Source organism: Quercus suber, unplaced genomic scaffold (assembly GCF_002906115.3).
Source record: "Quercus suber isolate HL8 unplaced genomic scaffold, Cork oak 2.0 scaffold_1374, whole genome shotgun sequence".
Lineage (NCBI taxonomy): Eukaryota > Viridiplantae > Streptophyta > Magnoliopsida > Fagales > Fagaceae > Quercus > Quercus suber.
The window spans coordinates 7,493-21,609 of record NW_027070754.1 but is presented as its reverse complement, the minus strand read 5'-3'; the positions used below and the strand labels follow the sequence as shown (position 1 = coordinate 21,609).

General features: G+C 33.8%; 1 protein-coding gene across 1 annotated transcript; it reads right to left on the bottom strand.

Annotated features, from left to right (window-relative positions):
• Positions 1 to 885: 885 nt before the first annotated feature.
• On the bottom strand, positions 886 to 11,097 carry LOC111984325 (protein LONG AFTER FAR-RED 3). Its single transcript, XM_065769784.1, is given in 17 exon segments — positions 886 to 1,472; positions 3,096 to 3,211; positions 3,342 to 3,473; positions 4,120 to 4,194; positions 4,324 to 4,422; positions 4,494 to 4,589; positions 4,990 to 5,097; positions 6,306 to 6,391; positions 6,999 to 7,193; positions 8,168 to 8,291; positions 8,380 to 8,450; positions 8,453 to 8,485; positions 8,742 to 8,814; positions 9,670 to 9,719; positions 9,722 to 9,770; positions 10,551 to 10,747; positions 10,834 to 11,097. Coding segments are annotated over 17 exon segments (1,761 nt in total). The 5' UTR covers positions 10,916 to 11,097; the 3' UTR covers positions 886 to 1,297.
• Positions 11,098 to 14,117: the final 3,020 nt, after the last annotated feature.

Below are 14,117 nucleotides of genomic sequence, written 5' to 3'. Positions count from 1 at the left end.
GCGCAACAAAAGATTCTCTCCAGCAATGAAGTGGATTTAGTACTATGGAATAAGATTATTTTTTTTCTTTTTCTTTTTTGAGTGAATATAATCTTGTATTCATTCTTATGACAAGTCAAAACTAAATTTTTAGGAAAAATTCATTTTGAACAAAGAAAAAAAAACCATTTAAAACCTTATATTATAGGGGTGATAACAAATTAAATGATAAAATATTATTTTGGTTCTAAACTTTACCAAAAATTTGTTTTTCATCTCTAAACTTTATAAAAGTTTTTTTCAACAGTTTAAAAACAAAAATAAAGTCAAAAAAGTAGCTTTTTTAAATAATTTACATATGAAAATTATTTTTTTAAGTTAAAAAATAAAAAGTGAAATATTTTCAACTATTTAGAGATGAAAAATAAACTTCTCAATAGTTTAGAAACAAAAAATGAACTTTTTAAAGTTTAGGAACCAAAAATAAGTTTTTGGTAATGTTTAGAGACCAAAATAATATTTTAGCCTAAATTAAATCCTAAATTTTCAAAACTTAGAAATCAAAGCTGTTATTTAAAATAGATGTGATAGAATTTTAAATTGTTTTTTTTTTCCCCAATAGAAAGGTGATATAGTGTAGGTAGCAAGAGGACGCAGTGACGGTGGGCAACTAGACCAACTTGTCTTTCGCAAAATTTGCAAGCTTTTGCTACCCCTACCCACTATCAACAATGCCACCAACATGCTCAATTTCATAGCTTGCCAAAATGGTCAATTGTGAGTAGTAAAAAAAATATTATAAAAAATGATAGGTCTATATAAAAAATAGTGTACCAAGAGTGTCCACGGCTCATGGCCGACCATTTCAACATGTGAAATTGACTGGACAAATTTGGAGTAGTAGAATTGATGGTCAAAGCAGCACTTAATTTCACGGTTTCTCCACCTGGAACCATTTCAACTTTAGCAGTGATGACATTTAATACAAAGATATTGCCACAAGAATCCTTAATTCTTGAGCATGGCAAAACATGATAACTAGATGCCTTCCTATACAATTGACACTGACTATATCTTCATTAACATAGCCATTGATGTTCTATATCTACACGGAAATCATACTAACATCTTTGAACAATCACTGAACACTGACTATTTCTTCCAATACCATGTCCAAGGATTGTTTTCTACTAGACATATCTTTTGTTTCCACAATAAATGCGACTCCATACCATAGCTTTACTCCCAATAAAATTCAGCCAGGAGCTATTATTCCCTTTCCTCTTGTATCTATTTTCTGTACTTCACTTGAAGGCTTTCAGGGATAGGCCCTTTCCCCAGAAACATATGTTGCCTCAACAGATGCAGATCCTTCTGCCACAAAGTCATCCCATGAATCAGTAGATAGTATGACAAAATCTGCTAGTTTCCCAGGTGATAAAGATCCCAAATCATTGTCAAGGAAGCATGCACGAGCAGCTGAAATAGTGTGCCTGCCAGCATGAAAGCGTAAATTTTTCATGTACAAATGTGATTGACGCTGATGTAAGAAGTGATATCAAACAGGTGTAGAAGGCACTGATCAGGTGAAAAACAAATAAATTTAAGTGAAAAAAAAAACACAAAAAATACACATCAATAAAAAAAGACCATTGAATCATAACAAAAAAAGTAAATTGATATTGGGGATGGAGGGAATACATTGTTTTTGGTTAGAAAATTTGCAGGGATGTCGCTTACTAGTGGATATTTTTGTTTGGGTATCAAGGATTAAGACTAGAGATATTAATGTCGCTGGCATTTACAGGGGGTGATAAATGGAGACAGCATTTGCTCCTTTGGAATGCAGCATACTTAGCATCTGTAGGGGGGGTTCCCCTGGTTGAATCAGGAACCACTGACCAAATTGTCTTGGCTCCATTTAGAGTGTTTGGTAAGCCATTACAGAGCATTTGGGGAAGATTTATTGGAACAATCTTGTATGTGGAAATGTCAGGATATGCTTCGACATTATGTTATATCATGAGCCATTTGGTTTGGAGGGAGTACTTTTCTGAAAATCTATGCCCATGTACCATTAGGACTTTGTCTTGAATCACTTTTTCCTCACTAAGGTATATTTTTTTCCCTATTGGTAATACATATGAACCTAGTGGGTCTTGAGCTACATAGATACATGGTAACATAATTTACCACCCTACATTGATTTAAGTGTCCTACTACATGTGGCAAAATCATCTTACCACCCTGCTTTTAGCTTTAGTTTAGTGGCGCTACAAAACATATCAGCTTCAATTCAATTGGTGTGCATCAATCAATGATATTTCAAAAGAATCTCTTCAGTTAGTCCATTCCATCGTAATCAGTTGAATACTTCTCCAATCCGTAACTTCTTAACACCAATCAACAATAATAACAGGAAAAAAGGACACTCGTGATATATCTTAATTCCAATCTTAGCAAACTATGATTATAGTCTTTAGTCATTATCTTAACATGTCACTCCATGTTTGTAATTTAGCATAAGCCACCCATGTTAGCACCGCCACCACCACCAGGCAATCATCACAATTAAATGCCTCCATTATCATCACCATTACTGATGTACTGGCATATGAGATTCTGCTATTACAGCCACCACTTCTGATTTCTCACGACAATGTTCCACTTCTAGACTGAATCAAGAGCTTGCTCAAACGCCAGAAAAGGACTAGTTATTAAATTATTTATCCCCAGTTGATTATTTTAGGATGCTATATATCTATGTATATCCCCATTTTGGCAATCAAAACATGGACTACAAGATTTTCTTTATTATATGAGAAAAAGTTTTCACACTGAAACCAGCCGAGGCCTTAGGAAGAAGGGGAGGAGGGTTGGTTTGCACCACCGAATGTACATGTCAAGTCTGGTTAGGGGAACTCAACTACCCATGCTAGCTGACTTGGTTTTTTGAACTCACATGTGACACTTCCTATTTTATAGAACCGTACCAAGCATACAAATTTGGTTTTATATGTGTGTGTGTGTTTGCACACACAGAACAAATAAGCATTCATTCTATGATTAGAAGAAGATAAATACATCTGAAGGATCAAATATTTAATATTTCTTACGCCTTTAATGCATCATTCAGTGTAAGGCACTCTGATGGAATCCAAGCATCATCCCAACCAGGAGGTATTCTCTTCATAGCTGTCTTAATACCACCTAAAGGATTAATATCTACAACCTGAAGCAACAACACTGACATAAAATTATGCACAGTATGTCAACATTACTAATTAATTTAATAAGTATACCAGTCTATAAACAGTAATATGCAAGGACAAATAGTTATTGATGAATCTCAGAATACTTACTGGCCAGTCAGAACCAAATGCCAACAGGGCATTGCTAGCTAAGAGTGACCGAAATAGATAAGATTCCTTTTGAGCCCTGTCCATCCCAAGTTTCTTTGTAGCAGAATCAGCATCACCCAATAGGTGCAATGGCTGTTCAAATTGGCAAGCATATGAAAAAATATTCATACAGAGTGAGAGAGTTTGTAAGTATACAAGTTGTCCTGTTCAAAAATGATATATCATTTTAAATCTCACTGATCTGGGCAACAATAAGCCACAAAGAAGAAAGAAAAAAAAAAGGCAGAAACGAATTGATCCAATCAAGATGGTTCCAAGTTCCAACCACTAATTGGAAGACTGAAACACCAAGAAAGAAAGAGATATCATACTACAAGGGAATAACATATCATCTTGCATTGAATTATACTTTGATTTATGTCTCCACTTTCATATTTCCTTCAATTTTAATGAACAAGTAGGGGTCATTTCCAAGCATCCAAAATCGACGTAAATTTCTTGTTTCTTTCTATATTATATATTTTCCTTTCTAAAGACTCGTAGACACTTGGTTTGCATTTTGCATTTTTTTCATTAATGTTAAAAATCAAACTCAATCACAGTAGCAAGTGAAAGGAGGAATTACACATCCCAATGACTGCACTCAGCAGCAAATTTACAGAATATTGTTAATTGTGAGACTTGATGCAGAAAAGTCCCAAAAACAAATAATTACAAGCAGCATAAGAATAGCAAGATTCATAAAAGAGAATGCCCAAAAGATAGTTGACATAAAAACCTGTACAGAAGCGACAATCCCTTGTCGACCAAATCGGGCAGCTGCCCCAGGTGCCAAATGCTGTGCATGCTCAATCTGATAATATTAATCCAGTGCAAAAAAATAAAAGAACATTACCAAAAGGAATGGTGGTCTCCTTTATTTCAAAATATACAACAAAAACAACAAAAAATTTAATATTGTTGATCATTTTCTTAAAGTTACCCTAAATCTTCGATCCCTCATTCCATTAGTAGAAACAACTGACTCATAAATATCCAGGATCAAGTCGTTTGCTCTATCACCTATGGCATGAATAGCAACCTGAAACCAAGTAGAGGCAAAGCCATTTAGTACTAATACATATAATGTGATTTTGTAAATCAAGGAAAAACCTGAAGGCCTGATTTCTCCGATGCCATAGTCATGTTGTAAAGAATTTCACTTTCTGTCACTTGCAGGCCATAATTGTGAGGCTCATCAACATACGGCTACACAATAAAACACAAATCTTAGATAAATTAGCTTCCAGAGTGGATAAATGATAAAAGTCATCTTGTGATAAAGTTTTACATAACACAGTTGAAGCAGCAGTTATGAGGTTGCCTAACTAAACTTTTTTTTCCTTTTATTTTTAATAAGTATAAGTGGTTGAGTGTGGATAGCTGCACCAGGCACACAGCATGCTTGTATGGGCAGTGATCTCAATCGTGGGGTTTATCTGTTTAGGTTTGAGATCCAGTACATCTAACAAAGCTAACTAGAAGCTAACTAGAAGCTAAAGAAATGCTCAACCTCTAACAGGAAAAAAATTACAGAACAGATGTAAGTGCAGATAATAGATGGACTTGAACAAATATAAAAGGAATGCTAAAACATCTTTGTCCTCACCTCATGAAACAGTGCACTATTCGAACCTAAAGACCCATCAGCAAAAGCCTTTACACCACCCAAGTAAATCCACTGGCTTATGGCACGACCCATTTTTTCAATTAGATCCTAAGTGGAAATTACAAAACTCAGTGAGCAACAGTTTATGGGAACAATTTAAAGCATCCACTCAAAGTACCAATTAGATTAGACTCATCAAAAAAGAGAAAATTCTTAGAAAGGTCCAGTTGCTTGTGAACAAAATAAGACACAGTATTACAGTTTCAAGATCCAACTGTACAACTACCACTATGGTATTTTAAACATTAAATGAAGGCCAAAATACATTGCTGGTCCCTAAACTTTAGCCCAGTGCCGAACTTTAGTGACCAATAGTGTATTTAAGCCTAAAATGAACCTTTTGGAAAAATAAAATAAAATGCTCAAACACCATAAAATTGTACCAAACTTCTGAGACATTTCTGTCCACGTCTCATCCTAATAGGGAAATCATTTGGCAGAAGAGCCATTTTGTGACCTTCGGGAACCCGGTCTTATCCACAAAATTTGAGATAAAGTTAAAATACATAACCTGGATTCACATCCATGCACAGTAACGACACTGGCATTAGCTAAACCATAGTGGAAAAGAATATTTGCTTCTTAAAATATTCCTAATGACACAAACTTGACACTTACTGAATCATTGATTAATTGATTTGACCACATGGTTCTACAAAGGTGGAAACCATGGTCCACTTTTCTATACAATATTTGAATAGATCCATTACCTAAAGCAACAGAACAAACATTGATAGAAGTTTTATTAGAATTGAGAGTGAGTGAGAGAAAAGTGGTCCAACCTAATGGCTTACATCAATAACGGAAAGCTCTTAGAGCCTACAGCTTTACTATAACGAATTGTGTGTGTTACATTGAACCCAATGAGGGGAATATATAATTAAGTAAACCTTAGGCTAATTCCAAACTTACTGTAAGGTTACTTTACTTGAACTACAAGTAGGGTTGCTACAATTATGATTACTTTGCTTGCATTTCAAATAGGCTCTATTACAATGAATCTAGACTGAGGTAATGGACTTGGGCCTTGACTAGGATTGGCCCGGGATTTTTCTAACAAACATTGTCTAGCTCATTAAAATAAGAGAAATACTACACCAGTTAGTCACCTAACCCAAGCAGAACCCAAAAAAGAAATTATTAACAATCAAATCACTTTGTATAACAAGCAATTTTTTTTTTTTTTTTGTGATAAGTAAAAAAAAAAAAAAAAAATTGCTCGTTATACAAAACGAGCAATGATAAGACAGTCATACAAGTAAACGTAACCATGTCTCCATTGGAAAAAATAAGCAAACCCTGATCATCATCTTCTCTGAAGCATCAGCCCATTGATACACATCTGTAAAAATCACAAAAATAAAAAACAAGTGCATGAAGGTAAAAAGGCATTACCACCACAAAAATAATATTGCATATAATGCAGACATTTAAATGTTAAAAACATAGAATTTGAACTATTTACAACGTATGGGATTATGCATTGAGAAAAGAGATCAGAGAGACAACAAAAGACCGGCAGCTATATTTTAAAAGTACAATCTTTCCCTCACTAATATATTACTATCTTGACATGACTACATGAAATTCAACAATCAATCCAAGGGGACCATTTAGATGTCCCATGGATTTTAATTGATATTATTAGTTTTTTTCTATTATGTTGCACTTCAATGTTGAAACTCATTTGTTTTTACTTTGCATTCCAATAGATTTTTTTTTCCTTAAAACTCATTCAAAATAAAGCCATTAAAAAATCATACAACATTCTATAGCCATTTTGGTGGTTGTTTATTGTGAATTTGTGATTCCCTTTTACCTTATGAAAGTGTTGAAGTGCATGTTCAAAAGAATACTTTAAAAATAAAACACACACATATTTATTCTTTGATAAATACAAATGTCATTTAACATGACATCCAGTGAACCTCAGAAAATTTAGCTGAGACCTGAGAAGTCTTCCCAGGAAAGCTCTGCTGATACCCCAGGATAATATCTCCCAAAATCAACAACCGTTGTAACACCCCTCATCAAGGCATGATTAGTGGCTCTAACCAAAGCTTCCCTCCTTTCATTCACCGTGTCCTCTGGAATATAAGGAAGGAGAAGTTTCATAGCAGAATCAATCAGCAATCCAGTAGGCTCTGCTTGATGATCAAAATGAAATACAAGTTATTTATTGTAGCAATGTCCCCCTATTTAACCATGTAAATAATCTTAGAATTGAAAAAGGAACATATACCGCTATGCCATTAGCAAATAAATGGCATTTATAAGATCTTTTATCTTTATTAGTAGTTTAGCACTAATCAGATTGACAGTAGAATCCATAAATATAATTATGAAATGGGAAATTCATCCAGTACCAGAATAAAATAAATAATTGAATCAGAACAATCATTAAGGGAGAATTTAGAGGGTAAGGAACATGCAACACTAACTTTGCATGCCAACAGGGATTGGCCATATATTTATAACATCTACCACAATTTATTTGAGTGTCATGAGTAATGTGAACTTATGACCCAGACTGCTAAAATTTTGTTGTGTTAACCACCAAGAGCAATGATGCTTGTGAAACAGTAGAGCTTGTAACACAGCATCCAGTGTTCTGATTCGAAAATTTCCTTCTTTTTTATAATTCAATTGTTACAACTTACAAGGCTCTTGGCAATACAAAAATTTCCTTTAAAAGAATAGAATGGGTTCAAAAATATATATACCATGAAATATGCCAAATACAGGAAAATATGTTTAACCATATACATATATATATATATATATGTGTGTGTGTGTGTGTGTGTGTGTGTGTATAAAGGGGAGTGGTGAATAAGGTTCCTTCTTGATTGGCTGATGAGGAGGAAAAAGAGAGATCTTGACAGAAAAATGGCAATGGTCATGGGTTCAATTCCATACGGGTGACTCCATTGTATTTTTCTAGAGAAGGAAAATATATATATATATATATATATTGATTTAAAATAACAAAGCTTGAAGAGACCTGATACTCGGAATGTAGGAGAGAACTCAATCTTATAATTAACATGCCCATTTGATAAAACCGGGTGCTTTGAGCAGTTAGAAGTGTCTTAACACAATGAATCAAATTTGATATTACCTCCATCAACAGTTCTCACAATAGTTCCACCTTCAGGATCTTTGGTTAGATTACTAATTCCAGACAACTTTAGTGCCACTGAATTTGCCAGTCCCATATGGCCATCCATCCTATTCAACCAAACCTGCATATAAAGATAGTTTAACTAGGTCCACACCATTCTGAATGTTAGTATTCATACTAGAAGCCAAATTAATGAGGTCACCACTTACAGGATTATAAGGTGTAATATCATCAATCCAAGAAGCCAGTGGCAATTCTCCTCCCCATAGATCATTGTTCATCCACCACCCAAAATCCAGGAACCCTCTTTTGCATCTGAAAATTTTTGTTCAACCATGAACAAATTGAAAAGGCTGCATAAGCTTGACAGTTCATGTTTTACAAGGAAGAAATGCTACAATAAGTTCATGTTGCCGACACAATGGGTTAACAGAATGCATTGATTACTATAAAACCACATCAGCCATTGATTAGACTATGAATTGACACATCAGCCGTTGACCAGCGAATATATAGTTATTACATATGTATGTCAAAACTCTAAAACAAGAAAAAGGATGGAAAGTTATACTTCTCACTGCTTCCTTGATCTTTCTCACAAACTCGTCTTTTTTATTTACACCGTGTAGTTCCACCCTTGCCATCTGTTTTACACTGATGAAATTTCAGCTCAACATTAAGATTTAGATCCATGTGGTGGAAATAAAGATGATTTCACAACAAAAATAAAACAAAATTTTGGGAAAATAAGCCAGCAAAAATTAGGGGCAGCAGTCCAAATACTCAAGGAAGGGGAGAGGGGAAAAAGGCCATCATTTGAGAACAAATATTTCTAATTTACAGACACCCTGTTCAAGTTCAAAGATCCAGGAGTCACTTTTAAAGTTTAAGTTCAAACAAATCATGGAAATTTGGCTCTCTACTGTCCTCACATAGGAAGAAAGGATACCCAAAATGATGGTCTTACAGATGCATGAGTGTGTAAATTAGCAATAGTGGCAATGGCATCAAATGATTATAGTTGCAAGGCATACACTGAAACATACAATGAAGTGCACATAGCCTCCATGTACTGATCTTTAAAGAGTGAAAAAAAACCGATTTCAACAACTGAAATGCTAATCCAGAAGCATAAAGTCACAGTTGTCTTCTTGTACAGAATGCATGATAGTTCAATCCAAGTCTACATCATCACAAACTAGTCATGTGAATGATAGATGCAATGGAATATTCGTGTGCACGATAAAAATGCTTTTAACAAATTACAAGTTTTCAATATAGAAAAAATGATTTTCATGGTATACATAATTCCTTTCTGAAAAGTCAGTTTTATTGAAAGTAATGAGAAGTCAAATATTAGAAAGGGTTAATCTTGTTAACCAATTCAGAACATAAATATTAAGAGGAAGAGGAGGGGGGGGGGGGGGGGGGGGGTGGTGTTGTGAATGAAGCATAAATTGGGAACAGGATCAATTTAGAGGTTGATGTTTCTGCTAGACCTGGAGTCCAGCATAAATCAAGTGTACATGGGAATCAATAAACCCAGGACCACAACTTTTCCTCCAAGATCTAACTCTTCAGTCCCATCTCCTGCCAACTCCTGCATTCATATAATTGCATGAGAAGGAAACTTCTACAACTTACAGACACCAAAAAGTATCTAGGAATCAATTTTATTGAATAACTAACAAGGTAACAATGACATCCATTTACTCTTTTTTCTACCACATCACATTTTGGTGGGCTTATTATTCCTCATGTTTTCATTTCTTTTCTCTATTCCGTCACAAACCAAACATGGGAAAAGAAGAGGATTCAACATAGGACTATTTGCATCAATTAAAACACAAACACACACACACAATCACACGTGCTTCATATTTTAGAAATTTAAATTCGGTATAGGAGAATGATGATGATGAAGAACATAACAACACACACACAAAAGCATGGTTCATATTTATAGAAATTAACAAATGGATACATGAGAATGATGGTGAAAATGAAGAACCTGGATAACACACACGAACACATGTGCTTAATATATTTTAGAAATTAGCAACTGGGTATAAGCGAATGATGATTATGATGAAGAAGAACCTGCACACCACACACACACACACACACAAAAGCACATATGGTGCATATTTTTAGAAATTAGCAAATGGGGGTACTAGAGAATGGTGTGAAGAACCTGGAAAACACACACACACACCCACGCTTCATATTAAATAAAAACTGGGTATAAGAGAATGACACTTTTTATGAAGAAGAACCTGAATAAAACACACACACACACACACACACACACATATTCTTCATAGTCTTATTAAATTCAATAAATGGGTATTATTATAATAAGAGAAAGAAGAAGCAGAACCTGAACAAAGGAGAAGTTACCAAGTCTGAGAATCCTGCCATTGCGAATGGCCATAGAATCAGCAAAAGGAAGAGACTCATCGCTTGTGTATATCACACCATTCCTCACCACCAAGTCTGCTATCAGAGGCGATGAAGACAGTGAAGAAGATGGTATTGGTATCCACCACCAAGACTTCAAATTCAAACTCAACCAATCTGCCAAAACAAAAAAAAAAGTAATGCAATTTTTAACATAAACAAAGTGTTAAGAATAGCAATGACTGTGGAAACGAAAAACTTACAGGTGGGGTTGAGAAGAGGAAGAGAGAAGAAGATGGCCAAAACGACCACAACTGAAGTTGAAATGAGAGTGTAAAGGTTCATTGAGACTAAAACTGAACTAGTAAGAGTGCAAGGACATTCGGAACACTGAGCTTTAAAGTTGACACAAAAATTGGTTTGTCTGTCGCTTTCAAGATTTTCTTCTACCCACCTTCTACTCTGCTTTATATATTTATACACACACAAAAAGAGATTCTGTTCTGCCTTTTGATTGATTGGCCAAAAAGAGTCTTTATGTGTAGATTAGGGAATCAAAAAGTTTCCCATTGTTTGGTGTAAAAAAAAATTAATGAGTTTTTTGTTATTGTTATTTATATATTTGGTCTTGAAAATTTTCTTGAAACCATCTTAGGTGTTTGGCATAGTTGTCAATGTTGGGCCGAATCCGTAAACACAACACGAACTCGACGCGAATTTTTGCGAGTTAAAGTTGAGTCTTAGTGGATTTGGGTCATAGGGAGGTTGACCTCGAAGGCAACACGATAAGAAACGAATTATAAGTGGGTCAATCCGCATGACCTGCAATCCTTTGACACGCCAATTTATTTGCGTCAACCCGAAATGACCTATTTAACATAACCTGTTTAACTCATATAACAAATAAATATTCATTTTATTTTAGATTCTTCAAATATCTTTTATATCTAACTTATATTTTAAACTAAAAAGAAAAGTAGGTAATTACAAAAACTTATAAAGGGATATAATTTGAAATTGAAACTTTACAAACCATATATCTCTAAACCCTACAAACCCTAAATCTTTAAACATTCTTATATTTTTGTAAAGAACTTATTTCTAGATGGATGTTATATGTTTGTTAAACTATATTATTTTGAATGTGGGCTAAAAACTTGAAGTGTATACACCACTTTTGAGATGTAAAAAAAATATATTTATTTCTAGATAGATTTATATTTAATATTAGGCAAGTTGAAAATGGATTGTGTCACATTCATGTTAACCCAACACGACCCATTTATTAAGTGTGTCAAGTGGGTTGGGTCAGGTCAACCCGCCTTATTAACAAGTCAAATTATGGTTGAAGGAACAACACGATTATTAAATGGGTCAGGTTCAGGTTAAATTATTTAGTCATATACCCTTACCTTGACACGAACTTGACACACTAAACTGAATTGACACCCCTAAATCAACTATTAGTGTTAAATATTTTTAATGAGTTTTTTTTATTATTATTACGGTTATTTATATGATTGCTTCTTGAAAATTTTACAAAATTATTTTAGAATTTTCGCCTAACCTAAACACAAATAAGAAAAAAAAAATTATAATAATAATAATAACACCCCATAGAAAAGAGGAGGGGTCAATGTGTTTAAGTTTTGGAAAATGTTTTACAAAAAATATTGGGGCTAGGTTTGGATTGCACTGAAAAGGAAAGCAGACGCGCGTCTATGTTTTTTCTGTGGGTCCCGTACACTGTTCATGAGACCCGCAAGTACAAATTTTGGAAAATTTTCTTTAAAATTGGTCTCAATCTCCCACGACACTATTCACATATTTAAAAATTATTTTGTTACAGTATTTTCAGTTTTAAGTAATAAGCGGTATCCAAATAGACCATGATCATCTAATGTTTTCCAACTTTTACACTACTTGTCATATCAAAAATGTTTCAATTTGACCATGATTTTACATCAAAACAAAAAAGACTCCTTGGAGTTAGGAGTGGCAATTTGTGTTCGCATGTCGGGTTGTGTCGTGTCAAGTCATAAGTATTCAACTATACAGGTCAACATTAACCCGACATATTCATTAAACGGGTCAAGATTTCTCAACCCTAACATGACCCATTTATTAAACAGGTCAATTGTGTCGACCTGTTTATCAAATTTTATCAAAATGAAAAAAAAAATTATGAAAAAACAAACAAATAAAATTTTTAATATAAAATTCAAAATTAACGAATAGCTGCATCACAAATAATCATTCAAAACTAAAGCATATTTCAATATCACAAATAATCCATCACAATATGTCAAAGAAAATAAATCACAATAACTAATAAGTTTATATAACTAGAGTTTGAAGGGTATATTAGTAAAATGTCATTTAATTAAACGGGTCAGACGGGTTAAACGGGTTCTATGTGTTCAACACTAACCCAACCCGTTTATTAAATGGGTCGGCCGTGTCAACTCGAATATGACACGAACCCGTTAAGTCTCAACCCATAACCTACTAATTTCGTGTCGTGTCGTGTCGTATCGAGTTCGCGGGTCATGTCAAATTTTGCCACTCCTACTTGGAGTTGCACTAACCTCATGTGTTATCAATTTTGTATTATTGACTCCAAGGGTTTAAAAATTATCCAAATTAACCACTTCATTTTGTATTACAACCACTATAAATTATCCTTGAAGTCATACAATTAAGTATTAGTGTCTCTCACTAGAAATCATCCAATTTAGCATTTTACCACTTCTACTCAAAATTTTCAGATCCGGACCGTTCATTGAACCGTAAAAGGGAGAGGTTCAAGGTTTTTGAGATCGAACCATGGTTGAACCGTAATGACGTCATAATTAATTTAATAATTAATTAAAGCCTAAATATAGATACTAAATTTATAAAACTAGCAAAATTGACTAATATATCTATATATGTGAGGGAAATTTAATGATTTTCAAACATATATTTAATAATTAAATAATCAAGTTAATAAAATAAAATAATAACCATGAAAACATTAAAATTTATGATTAATTTTTGAAGTAAAGTTGAATATCTTTGAAGGATTTTAATTATAATTTTTTTTTTATTCCTTGTAAGAGATGGATAATTTAATTAAGTAGAATAAAATTGTGTTAAATTGTTTTTATTAAAAAAAAAAAAAAATTCTAAGGGGTTGGACCGCACAGTTCTTTCACCGGTTTATGCAGTCCAACCCCAGTTTTAGGGGTTTACGGAATTAACTAAAAATACAGTTCTTTAGGCTTAAAAACCAATTTTCATCCCAGTTACCAATTTTCACAGTCCGAACTCCCGGTCCGGTCCGGTCCGATTCTGAAAACTATGCTTCTACTATAATAAAATAAAAGTGACAATACACGCATACCACATGACCATTTTTATCAATTGTAGTTAACAAGAGTGACATAGAGGCACCAATTTGGACAATTATAACACAAAATCGATAGCATAAGTGGTCAATTAGCAATTGAACCAAACCTCAGGGAGGTTTTTTTTAGCATTTTACCCAAACATTTTATATCAAAAA